A 21,046-nucleotide genomic window follows, 5' to 3' on the forward strand; every position below is an offset into this window, starting at 1 on the left:
ACTGCCCCTGAACAACTCACAAGGGTAGCACAATTACCCGGATATGTGTAAGGAGAAACGATGTTTCTAATTTTTCTCTTCCCCACACCAGAAGGAGAGGGCGACTGGAGGGTGAGGCCTGCCGGCTCTGGGTCTCCACTAGAGAAGGTCCTCTCTCCTGGCCAGTTGGGAGCTGTTGCTTGGAACCTTGGGGCCTGGGCTTGCTCCGCGAGAGCAGGAACAGCAGCCATTGTTCGCGTCTGGAGGCGCTGCCGGCCACGCTCACCCCCTCCTGTTCGCACTTTTTAAGCAGCTAGCCGAGGTGGACAGCATGTGTCACTGTGCAGGACAGGGGCACGATCTAAACACTCAGATTGCCAGAAGCAAGGGGGGAATTGGGCTTGTGATTACTTGCTGAACTCCAGAAGGCTGGGAGAGACGAAGGGGGCTGTCCCGGCAGCCTTGGGCCCAGCAAAGGGGTAACCAGAGGCTTGGGACCAGAGGTGGCCGAAGTACTCACGGAAGGAGGGGTGCAGCCCTGCAGCCCTTCTCCAGCCTGCACCTGCAGGGCGGGCTGTCACGTTCTCAGAGTTTCCCTCCCCTGAACTTGCAAACTTAGGGCCAGCCGCCCTTCCTCCCAGCCCTCAGTCCGGCTCCATCGCAGGTCCCGTGGTTTCCTTGCCCCTTCCCGTGGACCCTGATATTTTTGCAAAGTGAGAGCCTCATTCTTAAGATTCTCCAGTTCTCCCAGCCCAGCCCAGAGCACCCTTCTCCACTGGGTGGTGCGTCCAGTGTCGGGGGCCACCGGGAATGTGGGTGCCCTGCTGGGATCTGGATTTCACAGAGGGGCTGAGTCCTGAAACCCATTTGGCCCGAGATAGGACTGGAGCTGTATCACTCGCACTTTCACCTACCCCTGTCTCCCTGTGTTCTGTCTTAGGGGGAAGACTTTAGGGGTGAACAGATGTGTGAAGCTTCCTATTCGGAGAGTGGACAGACATCCTCGATTTCAGGCAAGTTCTGTGGTACTGTCCTGGGCTACAATGAAAGAGTCCAAACAAACTGTTGTAGAATATTTCTGCATTAGGGTTCAGATAGAAGAAAAAATTCAAAATCAGGTCATGGTTTCCCCTAATGGAAGGATCTGGTGGAGCTCCGTTGGGAACGTCGGGCTGTTGCCTGAAGCACTAGAGTGCTTTGACCTCCCCAGGAGCAGTGGATTCGTTTCCAAATAAGGCTGATTCCATGGGCCCAGGTTGCGGGTGGGGATCAGGCCTGCCTGGTGTAGCACGGGGTTTAACTCCTTTCTCCTGCTGACAGCGCCCCGCACTCCAGCCCCGAGGGACCCCGCAGCCCCCAGCCAGTGCCAGCATGCAGAACAGTAAGTGCCAGGCCTGGGGCTGCGGGGGGGCTGCGGGAGGCGGGGACCCTCAGGAGGGATGGCAGGGCCGAGCCTGCAGAGCTGGCTGTGCGGGTGGAGACACCCCATCCCCCCAAATCCTGTAACTCTCTCCTCCCCCCCTGCCCGGGCTCTGACCCTAGCGAGGGGCCGGCGTGTGGGGCGGGGCGAGCCCGGGGCTGAGGCCCCTGGGCGCGGCTGCTGCAGCGGCATCCTGAGCTCAGGCGGGGTAGGGGCTGTGGCCTGGGGCCCGGTGCCGGCTAGGCCTGGTAGGTGGGGTGGGGGCCGCCTGCACTGGGGCTGCCCCGAGCATCTTGGGTCTCCCCAACACCGTGCCCCCCACTCGACCCCGGGGCCCCAGCTGCGCCTGCTCAGTGCTATCTGGCAGGAGCTGGCCTAGGATCTGCTCTGGAGGCTTCGGCTGTGCAAGGCCTGGTCTTCTGCAGCCTGGAACCCAGATGGCCGCTCTAGGCTTACCCAGCACCTGGGCAGGTGGGCGCGGGGCTCCGAAAGGGGCACAGGTGACGACCCTGGCATCTCGGCCTCCTGGCCGAGTGCGCAGCCCAAGGGCCTGGGGCTCAGCTCATGGTGTGCGAGGTGCGGAGCTTTTAAATTGGCACCATATGTTTTCCTATTGGAGACTTCGCGGTCGAATTCGAGGCGCACAATCATCGCCCCTGGGCGAGCGCTTGGCGTCCCCAGGGAGGGACGCGATGATTGAGGCTTAACCTTGGGCGGATCAGAGCGCGGCCTCGCTGCCTTTTCAGCGCTGGCGGAGGCGCTGGCCGGGGATGGCTCGTGCTCCGTGCAGTGAGGCCTGGGCTTCGCGACTCGGTGCCCCGGCGCAGGAGTCTGCAGAACCCCCGTGGCTCGTCCCAGGAGGCGCCCCCAGTCCCAGATGCAGTTCCCTGGGTAGCTTTGAGGACCAGGCAGGGGTGGCGAGGCTCAGCAGCAGGGGAGGCCTGCTGGCTGGAGGGGCGCTGTCCCCGCCAAGTCCAGGCCGCAGCCCAGAGCCCCAAACGCCTGTCACTTCTCATTGCGCTGAGGCCCTGGCCCCCCTCACAAAGGACCCCCCCACCCCAGCCTTGGGCTACCCCGAAACCTCGGCGCCCCTCGAAGGGGAAAGGGGCGCAGTCCAATCTCGTCTGAGTGATCTACAAATAGGGACGGAAGGGGTCGTTTTATCACGGTCCCGTTTGTCGTGACGATGCAATTTCCCGGAGCGGAGCTCTGTCAGAAAGTGACAGGGCTGCCACCAGCGCCCGACTGATCTTTTCAATTAGCCTTCCGTGCATGATCCGGAGCGACTTCCGCCTATTTCCAGAAATTAAGCTCAAACTTGACGTGCAGCTCGTTTTATTTTAAAGACAAATGTCAGAGAGGCTCATCATATTTTCCCCCCTCTCCTATATTTGGAGCTTATTTATTGCTAAGAAGCTCAGGCTCCTGGAGTCAATTTATCAGGAGGCTCCAAGGAGCAGAGAAGAGAGGAGCGGAGACAGGCGCAGCCGCTGAGCCCAGCTTCTCCCGCGAGGGCTGCTCTAGGTTCGGGCTGCAGGTTGGAGATTTTAAAGGCCGGACCTTGGGGGCCAGCCGCCTCTGCGCCGAGGTTTGGGGGTTCCCTGGTCCCCAAGATCAGACAATAGGAGGGGGCTCTGGGTGTGGAGGAGGAGCGGCACTGGGCTCTGGGCTTTGCCGTGGGTCTCGTCTTGGACTTTGGCTGTGGTGACCTAACGGAGGGCTGGATGGGCTTCAGCAGGGGAAGGAAGGGACGGTGTTCTGTGGGACTCGGGGACAGCTACCTTTTCCCTCGCACTCCTCCAGTGGCCTCGAGGTCACCGGGACGCAAACTGGGGCTCTCTGCTTGGCCACCCTGGTTTTCAGTTCCTTTCCCTCTTCTGTGAAAGAACAAAAACAAGGCAGCCAGGCCAGTACTGAGCTTCACCGCGGAGTTCAGGTGGTGACTCCACCACCCTCTGGAATTTGGCTCCAAGGCAGGGGATGTGGGATGCTGGGGCTGCGTTGCCCCGAGGGTCAGTGGGACAGCAGGTCGCAGCCTGTGGGGATGCCCTAGCGTTTCTGGGAGGAAAGGAGGGTCTGCCGGACAGGCTTGGAAGCCTTGGGCTCCTGCAGAGGGTGGCTGTGGCAGCGCATGGGCCCAGGTGTCCCCTCCGGGGCTCCTTGGTGAGTGTCAGCTCCGAGGCCGGCGCAGTTGGGAAGGGGCGGCTGGTGCGGGCTGGGCTGCCTGCGGCCTGTCTGGCCTGTGGTCTTGTTGTGTGGCTTTCTTGCTGCACAGCAAGGACCGTGCACTGGTACGGGTTAGCAGGGAGCTGAGCGTGCATCGTGGTTGTTTCTCTCTCTTCTTTTTTCCGCTCCCTCTCCTTTGCTTCCTCTTCCTTCTTTTTTCCCTCTTCCTCCTCCTCTCCTTTCTCCCTCTGGACCTCTTCTCCTCTCCTCATCTCCTGCCCCTTGCCTCAGGTCACAGTGGTGTGAATCAGCTCGGTGGTGTCTTTGTCAACGGGCGGCCACTGCCGGACTCCACCCGGCAGAAGATTGTGGAACTTGCGCACAGTGGGGCCCGGCCGTGCGACATCTCCCGAATTCTGCAGGTGATCCTCCCGGCCCTGCCGGCTCCACTCTCCGCGCCCTCTCTTCATTTCCTCCTGCAAACGCTGCGCTGCCGGATCCCACCTCACCCTGTCTTCCAGCTTTCCTCTCTTCCCCTGTCTTCCCCTGTCTCTTCCGACCTGAGTCAGTTACATAAGAGAATTCATCTGCTTCAGAAAAAATGATGTGTGTATTATTAGTACCCCTTCCCCTGTCCACGTGGCGGGGACACCACGGTGTAACAGTTCACACACTGCAAAGAGCTGAGGGCTGGAACCTGAACCACCGAAGCCCCTCTCTGTTCCCAGAGAGATGGGCCTGTCCTTCCTGCTGATGCAGGGCACATGCCCATCCGGAAAGGAAAGTGCCATCCCCTGCGCTTTTCCTTATTTGGGCATTTTTTAAATAAAAAAGTAAAAATTCAATTTATTTCTCCCCTTTGCTTGTTAGAACATAACACCCCTCGGAGCAAGGTCAGCCAAAATTGTGGTTTATTTCGTTTTGATGCATCTTCTGCCAGTACTTAGAAAGAGTTTTTTTAATTTTTCAAGATTTTTTTTTTAGTGCAAGATGTTTGAAAGTCTCACCCTATTTGTAGCTTTTAGGGCTACCAATGTAACTTTAAGAAAGAAAAGCACTACAGTGAGCTCTCGTACCATTGAAGGTATATTTTTGTGTTATAGACCCATGCAGATGCAAAAGTCCAAGTGCTGGACAATCAAAACGTAAGCTTGTCATTGTTTAATGCATACTTACACAATTTTATTTTTGTCTTGAAATTATTAATAATGTGGTTTTCTGTCCACTTCCCCAATGCAGGTGTCCAACGGGTGTGTGAGTAAAATCCTGGGCAGGTATTACGAGACCGGCTCCATCCGACCCAGGGCCATTGGGGGCAGCAAACCCCGAGTAGCGACCCCAGAAGTTGTGAGCAAAATAGCCCAGTACAAGCGGGAGTGCCCGTCCATCTTTGCCTGGGAAATCCGAGACAGATTGCTGTCCGAGGGGGTCTGTACCAACGACAACATACCAAGTGTGAGTTCTCCTTCTTCCTCCAGTGACTGGGGACCCAGAGGGGGCCCTGAGCTTTGCTGACCTTCTGGAAACTGGGAGTCAGTTTGGGGGAGGAGTTCTCGTCCAGCAAACCCGGGGCAGGTGGCAGTTGCTTGTGGGTTGGGAGCAGCCCTGGGGTCCAGGAGGAAGGTACAAATGAAGGGCAGGTCCCACCCCTGCAGGGTACCTGCCAGAGCCCCGTGGGGAGGGGACCTGCCCCAGGTCTCACCTGAGCCTGCTCCAAGGGAGGCCACCTCTGCCCAGCCCGGCCTCCCCACCGCTCTGTGCACACTGTCTGCATCAGGGCAGCTGGAGCGCTCTCCTGTGGAGAGCCCCTCTGTGGTGGGCTGTGAGCAAGCGAGGTGGGGCTGGGGTGGCTGCATCTGTGGGCAAAGCTGCCATGTGCTCTGATTTTGGTTGATCTGCAGGTGTCATCAATAAACAGAGTTCTTCGCAACCTGGCTAGCGAAAAGCAACAGATGGGTGCAGACGGCATGTATGATAAACTAAGGATGTTGAATGGGCAGACCGGAAGCTGGGGCACCCGCCCGGGGTGGTATCCGGGAACGTCCGTGCCTGGGCAGCCCACACAGGGTAAGAGCCAAGTGGCCCTCCAACTGTACTGAGCAGCCCCTCTAGGCGTGGGTGTCGGGCGCCCTGGGGGCCTGCGTCAAGGTCTGGGCATGGCAAAGGCATCAGTGTGGGGTGTGGTCGTAGGCCTGACAGAAGTGGCAGGTGGAGCATGTATGCGAGAAGGAGCGGGAGCGCAGCAGGCTGTCACACCGCCTTCTGCAGCCCTGTGCCGATAGCCCTCAGTGAGCAGCTCTGTGCCTGCACTGGCACCTGTGGGCTTGAGTTGGTGCACTTACGGTGAAGGGCTGCTGCCAGGCAGGTCCGTGGGCAGTGGGGGTGGGGCCGCAGCCCCCACCAGCCATCGTCCTTTACCTGCTCTGTTCTCCTGTTGGTGGGGACCTAGCCCACCTCAGTGGGTGGCCACCATCTCAGTGGAGTAGAGCCAGGGCCACTGCAGAGGGATGGCAGGCGGGGTGGGGAGGACTGGCCCCAGGAGGTGTTCAGTGCAGCTAGGAAGCAGTGGGCCAAGGTGGACCGCCCAGCGCTGTGCCACAGCAGGGAGATATGATGAGTGGGAAGACGCTGGCATCCCCCGGGGGAGACCCCAGGACCCCGGGGCTCTGTGTCCTGTGCCTCACTGGCCAGTGAGGGCAAGGGAATCAGCAACAGTATTCGGAATATCTGGTACAAAGGATGCTTCTGTCACTTGCAAGAATTTGTTATGGGAACAATCCTGTCGCTCTGTAATTGCTCATTAGAGAACGTTTTGTTTCTCATTAAGGCGACATGAATAAGCGTCTAGTTGGAGGAGACAGCTGTAGAAATGTTCCACAAGAGACCTCTGGACACGACTCGGCACCAATTGCCAATTAGACATGTCAGTTTTAAGAGCAGGAAACAATATAGGACGGACACTGGGAAGATAGGGGCCGCGGTGTCGTGGTGCTGGGAGCGCAGTGAGCATAGCAGTCAGTACCCTCCCACAGTCCTGCCGGGGTCCTGGGGAGGGTACGTGCCAGGCTGGGCTCTGCAGCAAGAGGACCCCTCCTCTTCCCACCATAGGTGGCGCTGTTTGGGCGGTTGCCTCCTAGGGGCTGTGGTGACCTTGGGCCTGGGGGTGGTGTTGGCTGGGGCACTGAATTGTCACATGTGCCCTCGCCCTGGTGCACGTGGGAACGTGGGGGACATGGACACGGCATGCTCAGACCCCCCCCCCCCGGGATTTGGAGTCCAACACCCAAGAGACAGATCTGATCTCCACCTGACCCAGCTCCAGTGGGTGGAAACGGTGACAGCCTTGGGACGGCTCTCTGGGCCCAGGTCCTGTGGTTGGGCTAGAGATCCAGCAGGAGAAACTGCCCTGCCCTTGTCCCCAGACCACTCGAAAGACTCCCCTCCTTTGTCACCAGGTCACTAGGGGTTCAATCCTGTCCCCTCCTCCCTCCATCCCCAGAGGCCTGGGTTTGATCTGTGCAGCCGAGAAGGTGCTGCCGCTATCTTTTCTTGCTTGGTTTCCGCCTCACTGCTTGCGACACTAAGAAACCAAGGAATGATTTTCTTTCCTGGCCTCTTTCTTCTCCCCCTCCTCCTCCCCCTCCTCCTCCTCCTCCCCCTCCTCCCCCCCTCCTCCAGGACACAAATCCCATTCCCAGCGAGGGGTGCGTAGGGCCTGCGGTGTGGATAAGGGGTCATCACCCCTCTCTCAGCCTTCATGCAGGGTGGGGAGCAGCGTCCATCCTGAGACTTTTAGGAGGTTGGGGGGAGGGAAAGCCCCTGAGGGGCCAGGAGGATGCCTAGTCTGAGTGGCACTGTCACAGCCTTGCTGGGGACAGCTGCTACTTTCCAAATGGCCAGGGGAACCCAGGACGCGAGCTGACCTGGGGGCTGGGGCCTCTGGCCCCACTTCTACTTGCTGGTCCTGAATTGCACTTTTTTAAAAAGAGGATTTAAAATCAAGTTGCTGGTTCCCTGCTGACATTTCCCCTCAAGTGTCGGGCCCACATGGCAAGCTTGCTGAAGGGCGTGCAGGGTGCCTGCATGTGCACGCAGACGTGTGTTCATACACATGTATGTGTGCATGTGTGTGGCCCTTGGTCTCTGCCCATCCTGGGAGACCAGGCAGCCCCACCAAGCTGCGGGCAGAGTCTTCCCAGGGACCCAGTACCCTAGCTGGGCGTGCAGCTCATGGTGGCAGGAAGGCAGGGGACAGGGTTCCCCAGCTGCAGTCCAGGCGTTTCTGGGCATCCTCCCCACACCCACACAAAGTGGGGGTGCTCTTCCTGTCTTCCTCCTCAAGAGTTGCAGCCAGGGCAGTTAGGACCCACACGTTGTTCCAGGAGCACCCCAGGAAGAAGGCATCAGGCCCTGCCTTTCCCTTTTTCCTATCATTTCCTCTCATGCCTTCCTGGCCTCCGGCTTTCTCCTTACATCTTGGTGTGGGTTTCTGGGCCCTCTGCACCCACACACACCATGTGGAGCAAGGAGGCCCCACCTTCATCTAGCCTGGCCCCCGAACCCTTCATCCTGCCCTGTCACCGTTCCTCCTCCCCCTACCCCCCCCCGCTCAGTCCCCTCCCCTGGTCCAGTCCCCTCCTGGTCCCCATCCCCACCCGGCGGCATCCTGCATGGGGAAGGCCCCATGCCCTGCTTGGGACAGTGATTAATGATAGCAGAGCCGAGGGGTTAACACACTGCGCTGAAAAGTCTGTTGACTGGCTTCTTGTAACACAATGTGGCCCGCTGCACGCCTCAAGAGAATCCTTTTGTTGCCTGTGCTCATTGTGGCCTCAAAATTCTGCCCACGAAAGTTTGCCAACGCTGCTGCCCAGGCGCTTAATGGTTTCCCTTACTCGCGGGGCTTTGTGCGTGCTCAAAAGCGGCCCCGCGCTATTCAAGTGTTGGTGGTCATCTCAATAGATCTCCGAGGGCCCATATGGTGGCCAGTGCCGATGAATCCGCCTGTTTAAATGGGGGAGAAAGTTGGGGTTTTAAAACATTTCAGAGTTCCTGAAAGGATCCCACTAGATCCTGTCACAATTCCCCGGGCTCTTTGAAGGCGCTGCCCATTGTGTCCCGGTTATAAATGATATTCCTGGCCAAGTGGATTCCCACCGTCCGCCCGCCCCTCCCCTGCAGCTGCCTGTCCACCACTGTCCCTTGGGGGTGTCCCTTGGCGGTCTCAGGACCCAGGGTCCGGCCCGTGTGGCCTGAGTCCCTCCCCTCAGACAGGCAAGGTGGGAGACAGAGACAGCCTGAGCACACATCTTGCCGACCGAGCGGCAAAGGAAAACAATAAAACTTTCCCCTGTGTAATGATAGAAATTACATTAAAAGTAGTGGAAATGCCCTAATTAAAAACGTGCCACTTGGAGGAGATGCCTAGTGTTCAGCTGCGGCGCAGCACATTGAGTGAGTTAGTGAACTCTGTTTCTTTTTTAAAATTACACGTTAAAAATTTAAAAGAAATCTTACTTTTCTCTGGTGCAACACATTACAAAGAATGGACAGTCCTTTTATCTAAATATAAAATTCCATTTTCAGCAATTATAGCCTGTTCTTGGTGATGCTATAATTACAGCTGTGCTCGTAATAGGTGTCAAGGCGACGCGCACTCACACAATAGTTGAATAAAACTGCAGAACAATGCAAGTACTTCTAAATTCACAACCTTTAAAATGAAATTGACTGTGCAGAATTCAAATAAAAACTAGATAAATATTTTTTTAAAAAGATTACAAGCTTGGTTTGGTTTCTTAATAGCATTTTCTACAAACCTATCAACATCTAATTGATTAGATGGGAATTACTGATTATAGATCAGCTGAAATCCCGCTTATCACTCTGGTATTTTCCCAACACAGCCGTAGGTAGAGGTGTTGGGGGGCGGTGGGGTGGGGAAGCTCTTGGGTGTCCGGGCTGCTTGCCTTTAGTGATTGTTTTCTCACCTGGGCGAGTGCCATTTGCCTCCGTGGACAGCACCGTCTCCACTTGGTAAAAGCAGGGAGGACGGAATGGCAGCCAGGTTCCCAGCCTTGCCGGCATCTTCCCAGAAAAAAGCAGCCACCTGGCTACCTCGGGCATGCCGGCGACACTGTCACAGCCAGGGGCCCGGGCCTGCCGAGGTCCCCTCCGGCCTCTCACGGCCCCTTTCTGTCTAGATGGGTGCCAGCAGCAGGAAGGTGCGGGCGAGAACGCCAACTCCATCAGCTCCAACGGGGAAGACTCGGACGAGGCGCAGATGCGGCTGCAGCTGAAGCGGAAGCTGCAGCGAAACAGGACGTCTTTCACTCAGGAGCAGATCGAGGCCCTGGAGAAAGGTGCTGGCCGGCAGGGCTTGGGGCCAGTACCGTGCCCAGGACAGGCTGGCTCCGGCCAGGGCTGCGCATGGAGGGCAGCACAGCATCCTCTTTGCTTTCTGTCTTTTTATATTCTCTGGGTATCTCCTTGAGGTGCACCTCTTCTTTGTACATCCCACTAATTCAAGGGTGACAAGTCAGACTTAGAAAGGGAGCATGGTAATCTGGCTGTTTCGAGCAGAGTGTCACTGGGCCATTCCAAAGACATCTGCCTGGTGCCCATGCCAGTAGCTCGCCCGTGAGTGTAGCCAACGGGAACTGGTGGATGGGGGTGACCGTGGGCTGGGTCGCACCTTCGAGTTCTTGAGGCGTCGTGTGATATTGGCTTCCTCTTGCAGAGTTTGAGAGAACCCATTATCCCGACGTGTTTGCTCGGGAAAGACTAGCGGCCAAAATCGACCTGCCAGAAGCGAGGATACAGGTACGGCCCGTGCGGGGCAGCGGGCCCCTCAGGCATGGAACCCCTTGGCTCCGGTGTGCCAGGCCCCACAGGGCGGGCCAGGCTGAGCGGGGCTCTCCTCTGCTCTCCAGGTCTGGTTTTCTAACAGAAGGGCCAAGTGGAGGAGAGAGGAGAAGCTGCGGAACCAGCGGAGGCAGGCGAGCAGCACCCCCAGCCACATCCCCATCAGCAGCAGCTTCAGCACCAGTGTCTACCAGCCCATCCCGCAGCCCACCACCCCTGGTAACCAGCGTCCCGAGCCCCACCCGCAGCCCTGGCCTGGGCCCCGCTCACTGCTCCTGGTCTCTTCCTCTGCAGTGTCCTCCTTTGCGTCTGGCTCCATGCTGGGGCGTACAGACACGGCCCTCACCAACACCTACAGCGCGCTGCCCCCGATGCCCAGTTTCACCATGGCCAACAACCTGCCCATGCAGGTAAGTCAGTGCTGCTGGCCACAGGCCACAGAGGCAGGGTGGCTTCTCTCCTCGGAGTCTAGCCCTGATGGCCAGTCCAGCCCTTTGAGGAGGAGGAGTGGAGATGCACATGGGAGCCCACATGGCTTGGCCCCTCGAGTGGCTGCCCAGAGCCCAATGCTGTTCACGCAGGACAGGAATAGCCATGCTAGCTAGCGCCAGCCCAGGCTGGCCGTGCCTAGGACGGGGAGGTGCCCTCTTGGTGGTGGACAGTGGCCACAGTGGCCTTCCTGGTCTGGTGAGCCATGGCTGGAGGCGGCTGGTGTGAAATGGGAGACAGTGAGCTTTGCTGGATTGCAGATCCAGGTAACAGCCAAGCATATATCTGAGGGGCCTGGGATGCATCTAGCAGGGTGAGATACGCAGCCCCCAGGGCCCAGAGGAGGCTCGCCTTGCTTGTATCTGCGGGTTGCTGGCAGCCATGTCTGGTGCCCGCCTAGCCCCTGCCTGGAGTCCAGCTGCCTGGCCTGGGAGTCGGAGCTGAAGGCAGGGCAGGTGCGCGGGGCCTGTTAGCCTCACTGAGCCCCATGCCGGTGGTCTTGTGCTTTAATGAGGCCATGGTGTTGTGACAGTCACGTGTCTGGTATTTGAGAAGACAACAGGAAATAAGCAGCCGGACAGCACTGGGAGCCCCTTGTCGAGTGCGTTTGGGGGGTGGGGGACTGCAGTCACTTGGGACAGAGCTGTGAGCCCCAGCACAGCAGAGCATGTGGCCTTGGAGAAGCCCAAGCTCGGCTTCCGGAGTGGGGCTGTCTGTCTGTTCATCCTGGTGGCCAGCATTTTGCACAAGCTGGCCCAGTCCCTCGGGTGGGTCACCCCTGAGAACGGGGCCTCTGTGCACAGAGCATAGTAGCCCTGTCCCCTCCCTCCCAGCCAGCCTGATGCTTCTGTTCATTAACCCGAGTTGGCCCTCCTCTTTCTCAGCGCAGAGCAAGGACTCTGGGGGAGCGGCATGGCACTCTTGACGTGTCTGTGGGCCAGCCCAGTCAGTGGGGGCAGCTCTGTTCTCTGCTGCTGGCCGTGTCACCCAAGGGCCCCAGTCCGGACACCTCACATGCTCTGCCCTGGAATTTGGTGTTCCCCAAGAAAGCGGTAGGCTGCAGGAATTAGGTTTTCATGCCACAGGCTCTCTTAGGCTGCCACCAGAGGAGGGCAATGGCCAGAGGCCCTGGCCACATGGATGGCATGAGCCACCGTCTAAAGGCCGAGCTTTCTGAGTTGTTTTGTTTTGTTTTTTTTTGAGGCAGGTTCTCAGTATGTAGCCCAGGCTGGCCTTGAGCTTATGGCTGTCTTTTTGCCTCAGCCTCCCAAGTGCTGGGAGGACAGGTTTGTGCCACCACTCCTGGTTCCAGATGTTGGAAGTTGGTCAGTGTGTGGGCAGCTGGAGCTGGGCTGTGACTGGCAGGGGACAACCTCAGCATGAAGCTTTCGGCAGAGCTCAGACCCGCTCTTGGTGACCTGGCTCTCTCTCCCGCAGCCCCCTGTCCCCAGCCAGACCTCCTCGTACTCCTGCATGCTGCCCACCAGCCCGTCGGTGAATGGGCGGAGCTATGACACCTACACGCCCCCACACATGCAGACCCACATGAACAGTCAGCCCATGGGTGCCTCGGGGGCCACGTCCACAGGTGAGTCTTGGTGCCCTCAGGATGCACGCAGCTGACGCAGAGCCTCCCCTGAGGGCATGTTAGGCTTGCTGCCCTTGTCTCTGGGCACTACTTCCTGAATGGGGAGACAGAGTCACACCGTTGGTGACCTGAGCTCACGTGCACAGAAAGGAGTTTCTCCTCAACGGTGTGACTTAAGGTGCACGTGGCGACTGAGGTGTGCTGTGGTGGCGCCAGGCTCCTGGGGACCCTTCGGTGCTGTGCGGGCAGCTCCCTGCTGTCTTCCAGGCACAGCCCATGTGCATGCACATGGAAGCCTTTTCCTTTCCTTGTGGGCTGGGGGCTTGGGACTCAGTAGCTTTGTCTGCATCCCAGGTTGTCTATTTTCTTGTGCTTTGCTGTTTGAAAGATAATGCATAATTTTAATTTAATTTTTTTGAGATGGAGTCTTGCTTTTAGCCCAGACTGATCTTGAAGTCACTGTCCAGTGCAGTCTGACCTCTAACTCAGTGGCAGTCTATCTCAGCCTCCCAAGTGCTGGGAGGACACGTATGTGCCACCATGTGCAGCTTGGAAGAGTTGTGGCATTTTCACATGTGGATTTTTTTTTTCCTTTGTACGGGGGATCAAACTCGGGACCTTGCACTTGCCAGGCAGGCACTTTTACCACTGAGCCATCTCCCTGGTGCCAAGTTGTGGTGTTTTCAGAAATGCAGTGAACCATGTCCTGGAGATCTTCAAGCCGATACGCTCCTGGGCGTGGAGATGCTGTCCCTTGAAGAGAGCTCTTTTTCTGTCTCCCTAGGCCTCATTTCTCCCGGCGTGTCGGTTCCAGTCCAAGTTCCTGGAAGTGAACCTGATATGTCTCAGTATTGGCCAAGATTACAGTAAAGAAAGAAAAGGAAGCTGTGCTATTCGGCCAGTGACTTTCGTGGACACACAGGGCCTGGGAGAGACAAAAGCACGGTGGAAGGTGTGGAAGACCCCTGCTGGCCTGGGTGGGCCGGGCTCCCGCGGACCTCCGCACACGAAGGCGCGATCTCAGTTGGAACAAATCTTCATCTTGGTATCCAAACCTTTCTCCATTTTGGTGTATTCTTTGTAAATGGGCATTTGTATGTTATAACGAAAACACAAGAACAATGTAGACTGGTGGAGGCTTGACCCGGGTTGGTCATGAGGTTGTTTAAAGGAAAAAAAAAAAAAGAGGAAACCATGATCAACAAGATCTGCCACGAATTTCAGAGTTTTATCCAGATATATGGAGTCCTTCTACCCATCTGTTCCTAGTTTATGGGCCGATGCTCTGCATTTGTGTCACTCCTTGCGTATAATTAAACCTGGGACGACATGCACTACGTTTATGTAAGAAATACGTTGGTTTTTCCAAAGGTTGTTAACAGATGAAGTTTATGTGCAAAAAAGGGTAAGATATAAATTCAAGGAAGAAAAAAGTTGATAGCTAAAAGGTAGAGTGTGTCTTCGATATAATCCAATTTGTTTTATGTCAAAATGTAAGTATTTGTCTTCCCTAGAAATCCTCAGAATGATTTCTATAATAAAGTTAATTTCATTTATATTTGACAAGAATACTCTATAGATGTTTTATACACACTTTCATGCAGTCATACGCTCCTATTTTGGCCAGCAGAAGTTCATTGTTCTTAGATATAGCTGTGTTATTGTTCGCAGTCCAATCATTTGTGCATCTAGAATTCATTCCTAATCAATTAAAAGTGCTTGCAAGAGTTTTAAACCTAAGTGTTTTGAAGTGGTTCACAACTACATATCAGAATTAACCATTGTTGATTGTAAAAACCATGCCAAAGCCTTTGTATTTCCTTTATTATACCATTTTCTTTTTAACTTTATAGTGTGGTGTTACAAATCTTGTTTCCATGTTAGAATACCATTCTAAACCAATGTTTTTTTTTTTTGTTGTTGTTGTTGTTTTGTTTTCTATTTTACATTCTGAGCATCCTTAAAGAGATAATTCTCCCAGATAGGGTAAACTAGAAAAAGTTCCCCTTGCAGTTACGCGGCTCTGAGTCCCCTGCACCATAGCGGCCGTTTGCGGGGCAGGCCCCCAGGGGCCGGGCTCGGGCTCCACGCCTTCCGTGCCAAGGCAGCCTGAGGCCCGCTTCCTGAGGTAGAGGGTGTCCAGGCGGGCACTTCTTGCCTTGCCTCTTTCTGCAAGGGTTTCTTCACACACGTGCTGAGAAGTGACATTCTTCAACCAGAGCTCGAGCTGTCGCCCTTGCCCTGGCCTGACCCCCACTCATGTGTCCCCACTGCCCTGTCGTAGATGCTCCCTTGGGAGCCTGGCTTCAAGCCCCCATAGCCGGTGGAGGGTGCAGTGTGATCCCCGAGGCATAGTGAGCAGGACGACGCATCACCACAGCGCCTCTGGCGCCACCACGCAGTGGAGTGGCCACTGTGCTGGCACGGATGTGACCGCAGGTAGAGTGGCGGTGTGCAGGGCAAGTGGAGTAGGCCTGACCCCGTCGGTGCGGGAAGGCCTGAGCGTGACTGCCCTGTCTGCTGCGCAAGCTGTGCCCCACACAGAAGCCTCTTTCTGTGAGCCCTGGCGAGGCCCGGATGTTGGCCCTGCAGGCCTCTGGGGGAGAAGCCTTCCTCCCACTGCAGCCTGGTCACCTCTTATCTCTGAAGGCAGATGATCAAAAACGTAGAAATTAATCAGGGGATTGGAGCCTAACCTAACCCAGCACCTGCCACCCCGCAGTTCTGGGGACACTGGGAACAGCTCCCTGGTCAGGTCCCCCACCTGCCGTTCCCGAGTGCCTTCCTCCTGTGGATGTGCTTCCCATACCGGGTACCTCCTGCATCGGCTCTGGTGTGCATGTGTGCATGCCTTGGACGACTCTGCTCCCGAAGCCCTGCAGCCCCTACTCTCTGTGGCGGTGCCCAGGGGACTGTTGGAGACTTGGGCGTGGAGAGGAGGGACAGTTTCCAGGCAGCTATGAGGTGGACCAGGGTCTGGCTGCAGTCTGAGCACATGGCCAGTGGGGGCGGAGGTGGGTGGGGGGTGCTGCCTCCTATAGCCATGACCAAGGAAGTGCGCAGCCTCTGTGCTGTGCAGGACTCGGGCGGCATGCACCAACCCTCAGGTGGCTGTGGCTGGCAGAGGGCCTTTGGCCTACTGACACGATAATTCATTTTTGTTGATTTACCTGCAGATAGGTGCATTTATATATTTACCAGTGGAACCCACAGGGACGTTTTGATGCTGGTCTCTGGGATGAAGGCCTCAGTAGAAACACTGAGTTAGCAGCCCAGGTTTCCTGCAGATTTGACTGACTTTGGGATGCCAGGTGGACAGAATGAGAGTGGAGTCACTCTAGTGGCAAATCACTGCTTAGTGGGGCAGAGTCCCCAAAGGGTTGTTCTGCAAGCAGTGGCTCCTCGGCTCTCCGCTCACCTCTCCCTACTCCCCAGACGATCTGGACAGCGCTGCTGCAGCTCGGCCTGGCTGTACACCTGTCACCCCACAGCGAGCCTGGCACCAGCTTACTTCTTTGTGCTTTAGGTCTTAAGTTTAGAAAGCCAAAAAGCCAAAAAAAAGCTTTTTTTAAATGCCCGTGTTAGCCTCAGTGAGGCCACATACATGCTCGTTCTCAAGAATGCACCTTTCGCTTTTTCGCCTCGAGCGGCTCAGTCTCGATGCTGCCAGCAGGAGCTCTCTGGAAGGCAGGAACACGGAATCTAGAGTGACATTCACAATGGGCTGAAACAAATGAACCAGGGCCCTCTCGTGTGCGCGGCATGTGCGCATGTGTCTCCCAGCCATGGAAATTAGAAGGTAGACCCGGAGCGGACGGCTGGTCTCTTCCTGGTGGAGGACTTTTACGCTGTCTTCTGTTCGTGTTTGGAGATCCTGGAGGTGGGGAGAAAGAATACAAGGAAGAGAGCAGGAGACCACGAGTGGATGTTAGCTGGGGGCTACTAGACAAATTCCGAAGAGCCCAGAGCCCCAGGACCTGAGCAGGTTGCAATAGTCAAAATATTTACCTCACATTGAAGAAAGGCAGATTTAGCGTAAGAAATGAGCAACACACAGGCTCTGAAGTCCAGCCGCTGGAAGCACTTAAAAGATGTGAGAACATTTCAAGACATCACATTGGGATTGTGCTTAAGTATTTATATCTTTGAGTCAAACTGGTGAGTGAAACATCTCTTAATAGAATATGTATCTTGCAACATATTGGAAGAAGAGTATGCATACATGCAGCAGCATTTTTAAAGACCATTATTTTCTGGAGGAAGGGGGTTGGGTTTTATCAGAGGAAAGCACAAATGTGAACTCTCTCTAGCAGGAGCAGCTCCCTTTCATACAGAATGTCCAGTGAGTCAGAAAAAACAAGGCTGATGTTTTGAAAGCCCAGCTTCCTTTATTGTTCAAGATGCATTTTACTGAGTTTGGGAAGTTCCTTTCACATCTCAAATAAGGCTCCACGCAGGTACACTGGATCCTAATAGCACTTATCTATGTGCCAGCATATATTAACTCGGAGGTGGTTGTTAATTTTATAGATATGGTATGGGGAAGTAAATCAATGACCTATTAAGTATTTTGACAAGCAATTTACATATCTGATGACCTTGCATTTCCTTTTCAGAGTCAAATGCTGTGTAATTGTTCTGTTGTGTGTTTGCATAAAATGAACCACAACACGGGAAGGAAAAGGTTAGAGTTATTAAAATCATAACCCGACTAAAATATTCATCTGGATTTACTCAGACAGCTCCCAACGCCTTCAGAGGCCACAGCAAAGCTTTTGTGGGGCCTGCACAATGTTATTATCTAGAGACTGAACTGATTTTTGAAGTTGCTTCACGTCTTAAAAGCACTTCTCCTTAACAGAAAAGCCCTTTAATTTTAACTGACAGATCAATCCTGGAACTTTATTTTGAAAAGAAAATGGAGAAGAATTTGTGTCTTTAGAATTAAAGTAGATGGAAAAAAATAAACCAGACATTCTAAAAAAAAAAAAGAAAAAAAAGAAAAAAAAAACCCAATTTTTTAGTACTAATGAAATAGTGGGTGACAAAATAGTTGTCTTTTTGATTTTGATCACAAAAAATAAACTGGTAGTGACAGGGTGTGATGGAGAGATTTGACACCCTGGCAAATCGCTGTCATCGATTCAATTATTCCAATTCCGAATGAAAGCTGTATACAGCTTGTGTTTATGCTACAGTGGGCTTTTTTTTTTTTTTTTTTTTTTTTTAAGTGACTGACATTCATCATACTGGTTAGACAGTTTTAAAAACCTAGTCTTTGTTTTCCACAATGTTGTCAAGAGCAAATAAAGTATAATTTGTGGTACATTAAAAGCAAACAGCTTAAAAACGCTAGCTACAACTGCTTCCAACTACTCAAATACGTTGGAGAATGCATTTTGGAAATGCGGTTTCTCCCAGTGGAGGTTAAATGTGTTTTAGAAAATTGAGATGCTTGTCTGAAGCATGCAAGTTACTTTTCCACTGTCCCTTTTTGTCCATTATTTGTCAAAGGCTTTGAGAAAATGGAAATGTGATTTCAAAACCCACGTTTCGTACGAGAGCGGCCCACTAGGCTGCGCGCCCCGAGGCGGGTTGCGCGCTCTCAATTTCGCATACTCACCCACGCTCACAATTAGCAGAGCCCTGGCGAGGAGGCGGAAACCCGAGTTGGTTTCCTCTCTGCACCCTGCCCGAGGCCGCGTTCGGTGGCGCGCTCCAGGGTCCTCCTGGGGTCTCCCTCCCCGGCGCCCGCAGGAGCGTGGCTGTCAGTTTGCATCTCGACCCTGCGCTGCGTCTGCTGACACAGTGTCCGAGCGCTGGCTTCAGTGCGCAGGACTGCTGGCCAGCTGGCCAGCCTCGTTCTGTGCTGCTGTCCGAGTCCCTCCGGTTATTACCTGCGCTGGCAGACAGATGAATAGAGGCCGAGTCCCAAAGATTTTCTCTTCATCATTTTAATAACAGGATACACAAATGCACATGTATTCCATAGGTCAGCAACAGAATTTCCTTAAAATACCCCAGCATTTCTGGGGACAGCTGACTTTCAGAAATAAAGAGACAACACTTTTGTATATGATTTGAATTCCTGTTTTATGTTACACCGGCACGCATTCCATCCACGCTGACACTCCAAGTAGCTCAGCATACACGCAGCAAAGACCACCACGAGGCAGTGTGATTTTTTATTTTTTTTTATTTTATTTTTTTACATTTATTGAAAAATAAATCACCTATTTTCTCTACACAGCAAAAGCCAAATTCCAAAATGAAAGTGCCCCTGCTATCCTATTCCTGTGTAGAAAGTTGCTTGAGAAGGCGAAGCCACTGGTAGCCCTCACGGTGTTCTCCGGGCATCACCAGGAGCAGCATTTCCATAAGCCGTCGGCAGCCCGAGAGCCCCCGCGCAGGCGGGCCCTAGAAGTCCAGGTGCGGCTCGCCCGCGGCCAGCGCGCTGCGGCAGGGGCCGGGCCGCGCGGCGGACGCCGCCACGTCCTGTTTGCCCTCTCGGCTCACCGTGTCTGACAGGTCTGGAGGCAAGCGCAGGCGCTGTGAGGGAGGTTCCGGGAGGGGAGAAAGAAGGGGAAAAATTAATATTGCTCTTGCCAGCATACTCTAGCAGACAACTCTGCTCTGCAGATCGGCATTTAGCCTTGCATATCAGATCCCTGCTACGACAGTTCCTCAGGCTGGAGCCCAAGACAACCACGCTGCGTTCTCAGGAGATTTTTACAAATTACAGACAGTGCAGAACTGGATCAAGGATCTTGGGGGAACGCTGCCGAGGCCAGACCTGCCATGCTGGTGTTTTTTATTTAGGTAGAGACAAGACAGATGTGCAGATACAGACGGAAAAAATGGCACGAATACCAGCAGCCCCACCCCTACCCGGGGCCTTTTTTTCTTTTGCGCGAGGGCTCCAAAACACTTTCTGAATCAAATGGAGGTTTTCAGGAATTACGGATGCCCACGAACGCCTGCTTCTCTGTCTGTCGGTTCACCTGAGGACTGCTTCAAGGCTACCCATTTTCTGGGCACTTCAGAGCGTCACAGAAATGGTAACTTGATGACAAAGGACAGCAGTCGCAGGATCGCTCCTCCACGCGCAGGTCGCCCGGCTGGGCTTGCGCTGCAAGCTGTGGGGGGTCTGCTCCTGTGCGTGCACTGGCTCACACTGTCCAGTCTCCTGTGGCTCTGAATACCCCACCCAGCCAACCCTCTCAGGTCCCAGTGAACAGGAGTAGACCCACCTGCTGACCACAGTTATATCTGGCATTGTAATGAGCGAGAACTAGTCATAGTTCATAAGAACTGTCTGGGTTTGCAAACGGTATCAGAGTTCTGTAACTATCCATACTCAAGCTCACAACTAGTTTCATAAAAATCCAAATTTAAAGGAAGAAATAGCTGGCTTTCCATATCAGTGAAATTCCCATCTAGATTCAGCCAACCACGGGCTGAAAACACCTGGTGCAGACCCTGCCCTGCCTTCACCCCCGGCCTTGGGCAATGCCCCTCCAAACCCCTGCCGGCAACAGGCAGCGCAGACATGGCTGAAAGAGTGGGAAGCATGCAAGTGACGCCAGAACCAAGCAGCCCCGGGATGGCCGTGGGCGCGCCAGGCTCAGGATCCCCCAGGCCCAGAGCCCCTCCCCAAGGTCCCAAGGGTGCTCACAGCTGCTCAGAGAGGCGCTGTGGGGCAGGCCAAGGAGACCCAGCCACATACTCTGCAGTGCTCAGGGAGCTGACCCAGATGCCCAGCCAAGACCCTTCCCTCGGAGCCGCCTTCATTATGAAACAGGAAGGAGAAGATAGAAAGAGGCCAGAGCCATTTGTGGTCCACAAGCATATGTTGCAGCCAGTGTCTTCCGATGAAAGGCTCATTTACTGTCGTGTAAGCACAAGCTGTCTGCAAATGCTCAAGATATTTTAATGCATTTAAAACAATTTATGAAAATCTCCCTGATCTCAGTTTGCCTGGACTTCTCTTTCCACACACACACATTTTGGAGGCTGTGACAGGCTCACAGTGGGCGAAGATGTCAGCGGGGCTGGCAGGTCGGCAAAGCTGTGGCACTGGCTGTGCTGTCCCTATGACACCCTCGTCCCGGTACCTGGAAGTCTACTTCATGGATGCTAAGAATATCTCCTTGTTTTAAATAAGTCTTTCCTTTCTTTATACTCTAGCTCGTCCCAGAAAGGATGTCAGGCAGAAAGGAGAGCGGGATGGCTGGAACTCCGGATGGCAGTGTGGCTCTCAGGCAGAGGCACCGGGGTTTTGGGGCATGGCCTCTTATTGCTGTCTGAGAGGAAGCAGGTCCTACGTGGGGTCTGAGTTCTCACATTTAAGACCTTGTCGTCACAGCTATGAGCACAGGCAAAGCACTAGGACGCACGCCTGATGGGACAGCTATGTGCAGCACGGACAAAGCCCTGGCCGATGCATGCCCCGCGTGCATACATCTGGTGGAAACCTCCCGCCTGAGGTCAGACGCCAACGGCGCTTTTCAGGAAGGGAGGGGCATTCACAAATGCCAAGA

The 21,046-nt window shown here is 54.7% G+C and overlaps 2 protein-coding genes across 4 annotated transcripts in view; one reads left to right on the top strand and one right to left on the bottom strand.

Annotated features, from left to right (window-relative positions):
- Nucleotides 1–923: 923 nt before the first annotated feature.
- Pax6 (paired box 6) lies at nt 924–13,376 on the top strand. 3 transcript variants are annotated; one of them, XM_004637972.1, is made up of 11 exons: nt 924–992; nt 1,300–1,360; nt 3,857–3,987; nt 4,805–5,020; nt 5,467–5,632; nt 9,769–9,927; nt 10,305–10,387; nt 10,498–10,648; nt 10,724–10,839; nt 12,356–12,506; nt 13,291–13,376. In XM_004637972.1, exons 2-11 carry the CDS (start codon nt 1,351–1,353, stop codon nt 13,374–13,376), a joined length of 1,269 nt encoding a protein of 422 aa, XP_004638029.1. In that variant the 5' UTR covers nt 924–992; nt 1,300–1,350. The 3 variants fall into 3 exon arrangements, with proteins under 3 accessions (XP_004638029.1, XP_004638028.1, XP_023578583.1); XM_004637971.2 differs by lacking the exon at nt 924–992 and adding an exon at nt 4,669–4,710 and having other exon boundaries at nt 1,309–1,360; XM_023722815.1 differs by lacking the exon at nt 924–992 and having other exon boundaries at nt 1,309–1,360; nt 4,805–4,819.
- Nucleotides 13,377–18,734: 5,358 nt separating this feature from the next.
- The window catches only part of Elp4 (elongator acetyltransferase complex subunit 4), a 202,819-nt gene continuing 200,507 nt past the window's right edge, over nt 18,735–21,046 (bottom strand). The window contains exon 10 of the mRNA XM_004637973.2: nt 18,735–19,055. Coding sequence (XP_004638030.1) covers nt 18,924–19,055 — 132 coding nt within the window. The 3' untranslated portion in view covers nt 18,735–18,923. The remainder of the gene's footprint in view (nt 19,056–21,046) is intronic.

This window comes from Octodon degus, unplaced genomic scaffold, assembly GCF_000260255.1.
Source record: "Octodon degus isolate 3935 unplaced genomic scaffold, OctDeg1.0 scaffold00093, whole genome shotgun sequence".
In the NCBI taxonomy this organism is placed as follows: domain Eukaryota; kingdom Metazoa; phylum Chordata; class Mammalia; order Rodentia; family Octodontidae; genus Octodon; species Octodon degus.

What these genes read in the sequence shown, in the direction of transcription:
- Pax6 (XM_004637971.2), top strand. An exon ending in ACATCTCCCGAATTCTGCAG is followed by an intron (nt 3,988 to 4,668) that starts GTGATCCTCCCG and finishes TTTGTGTTATAG; the next exon opens with ACCCATGCAGATGCAAAAGT. An exon ending in CCAACGACAACATACCAAGT is followed by an intron (nt 5,021 to 5,466) that starts GTGAGTTCTCCT and finishes GTTGATCTGCAG; the next exon opens with GTGTCATCAATAAACAGAGT.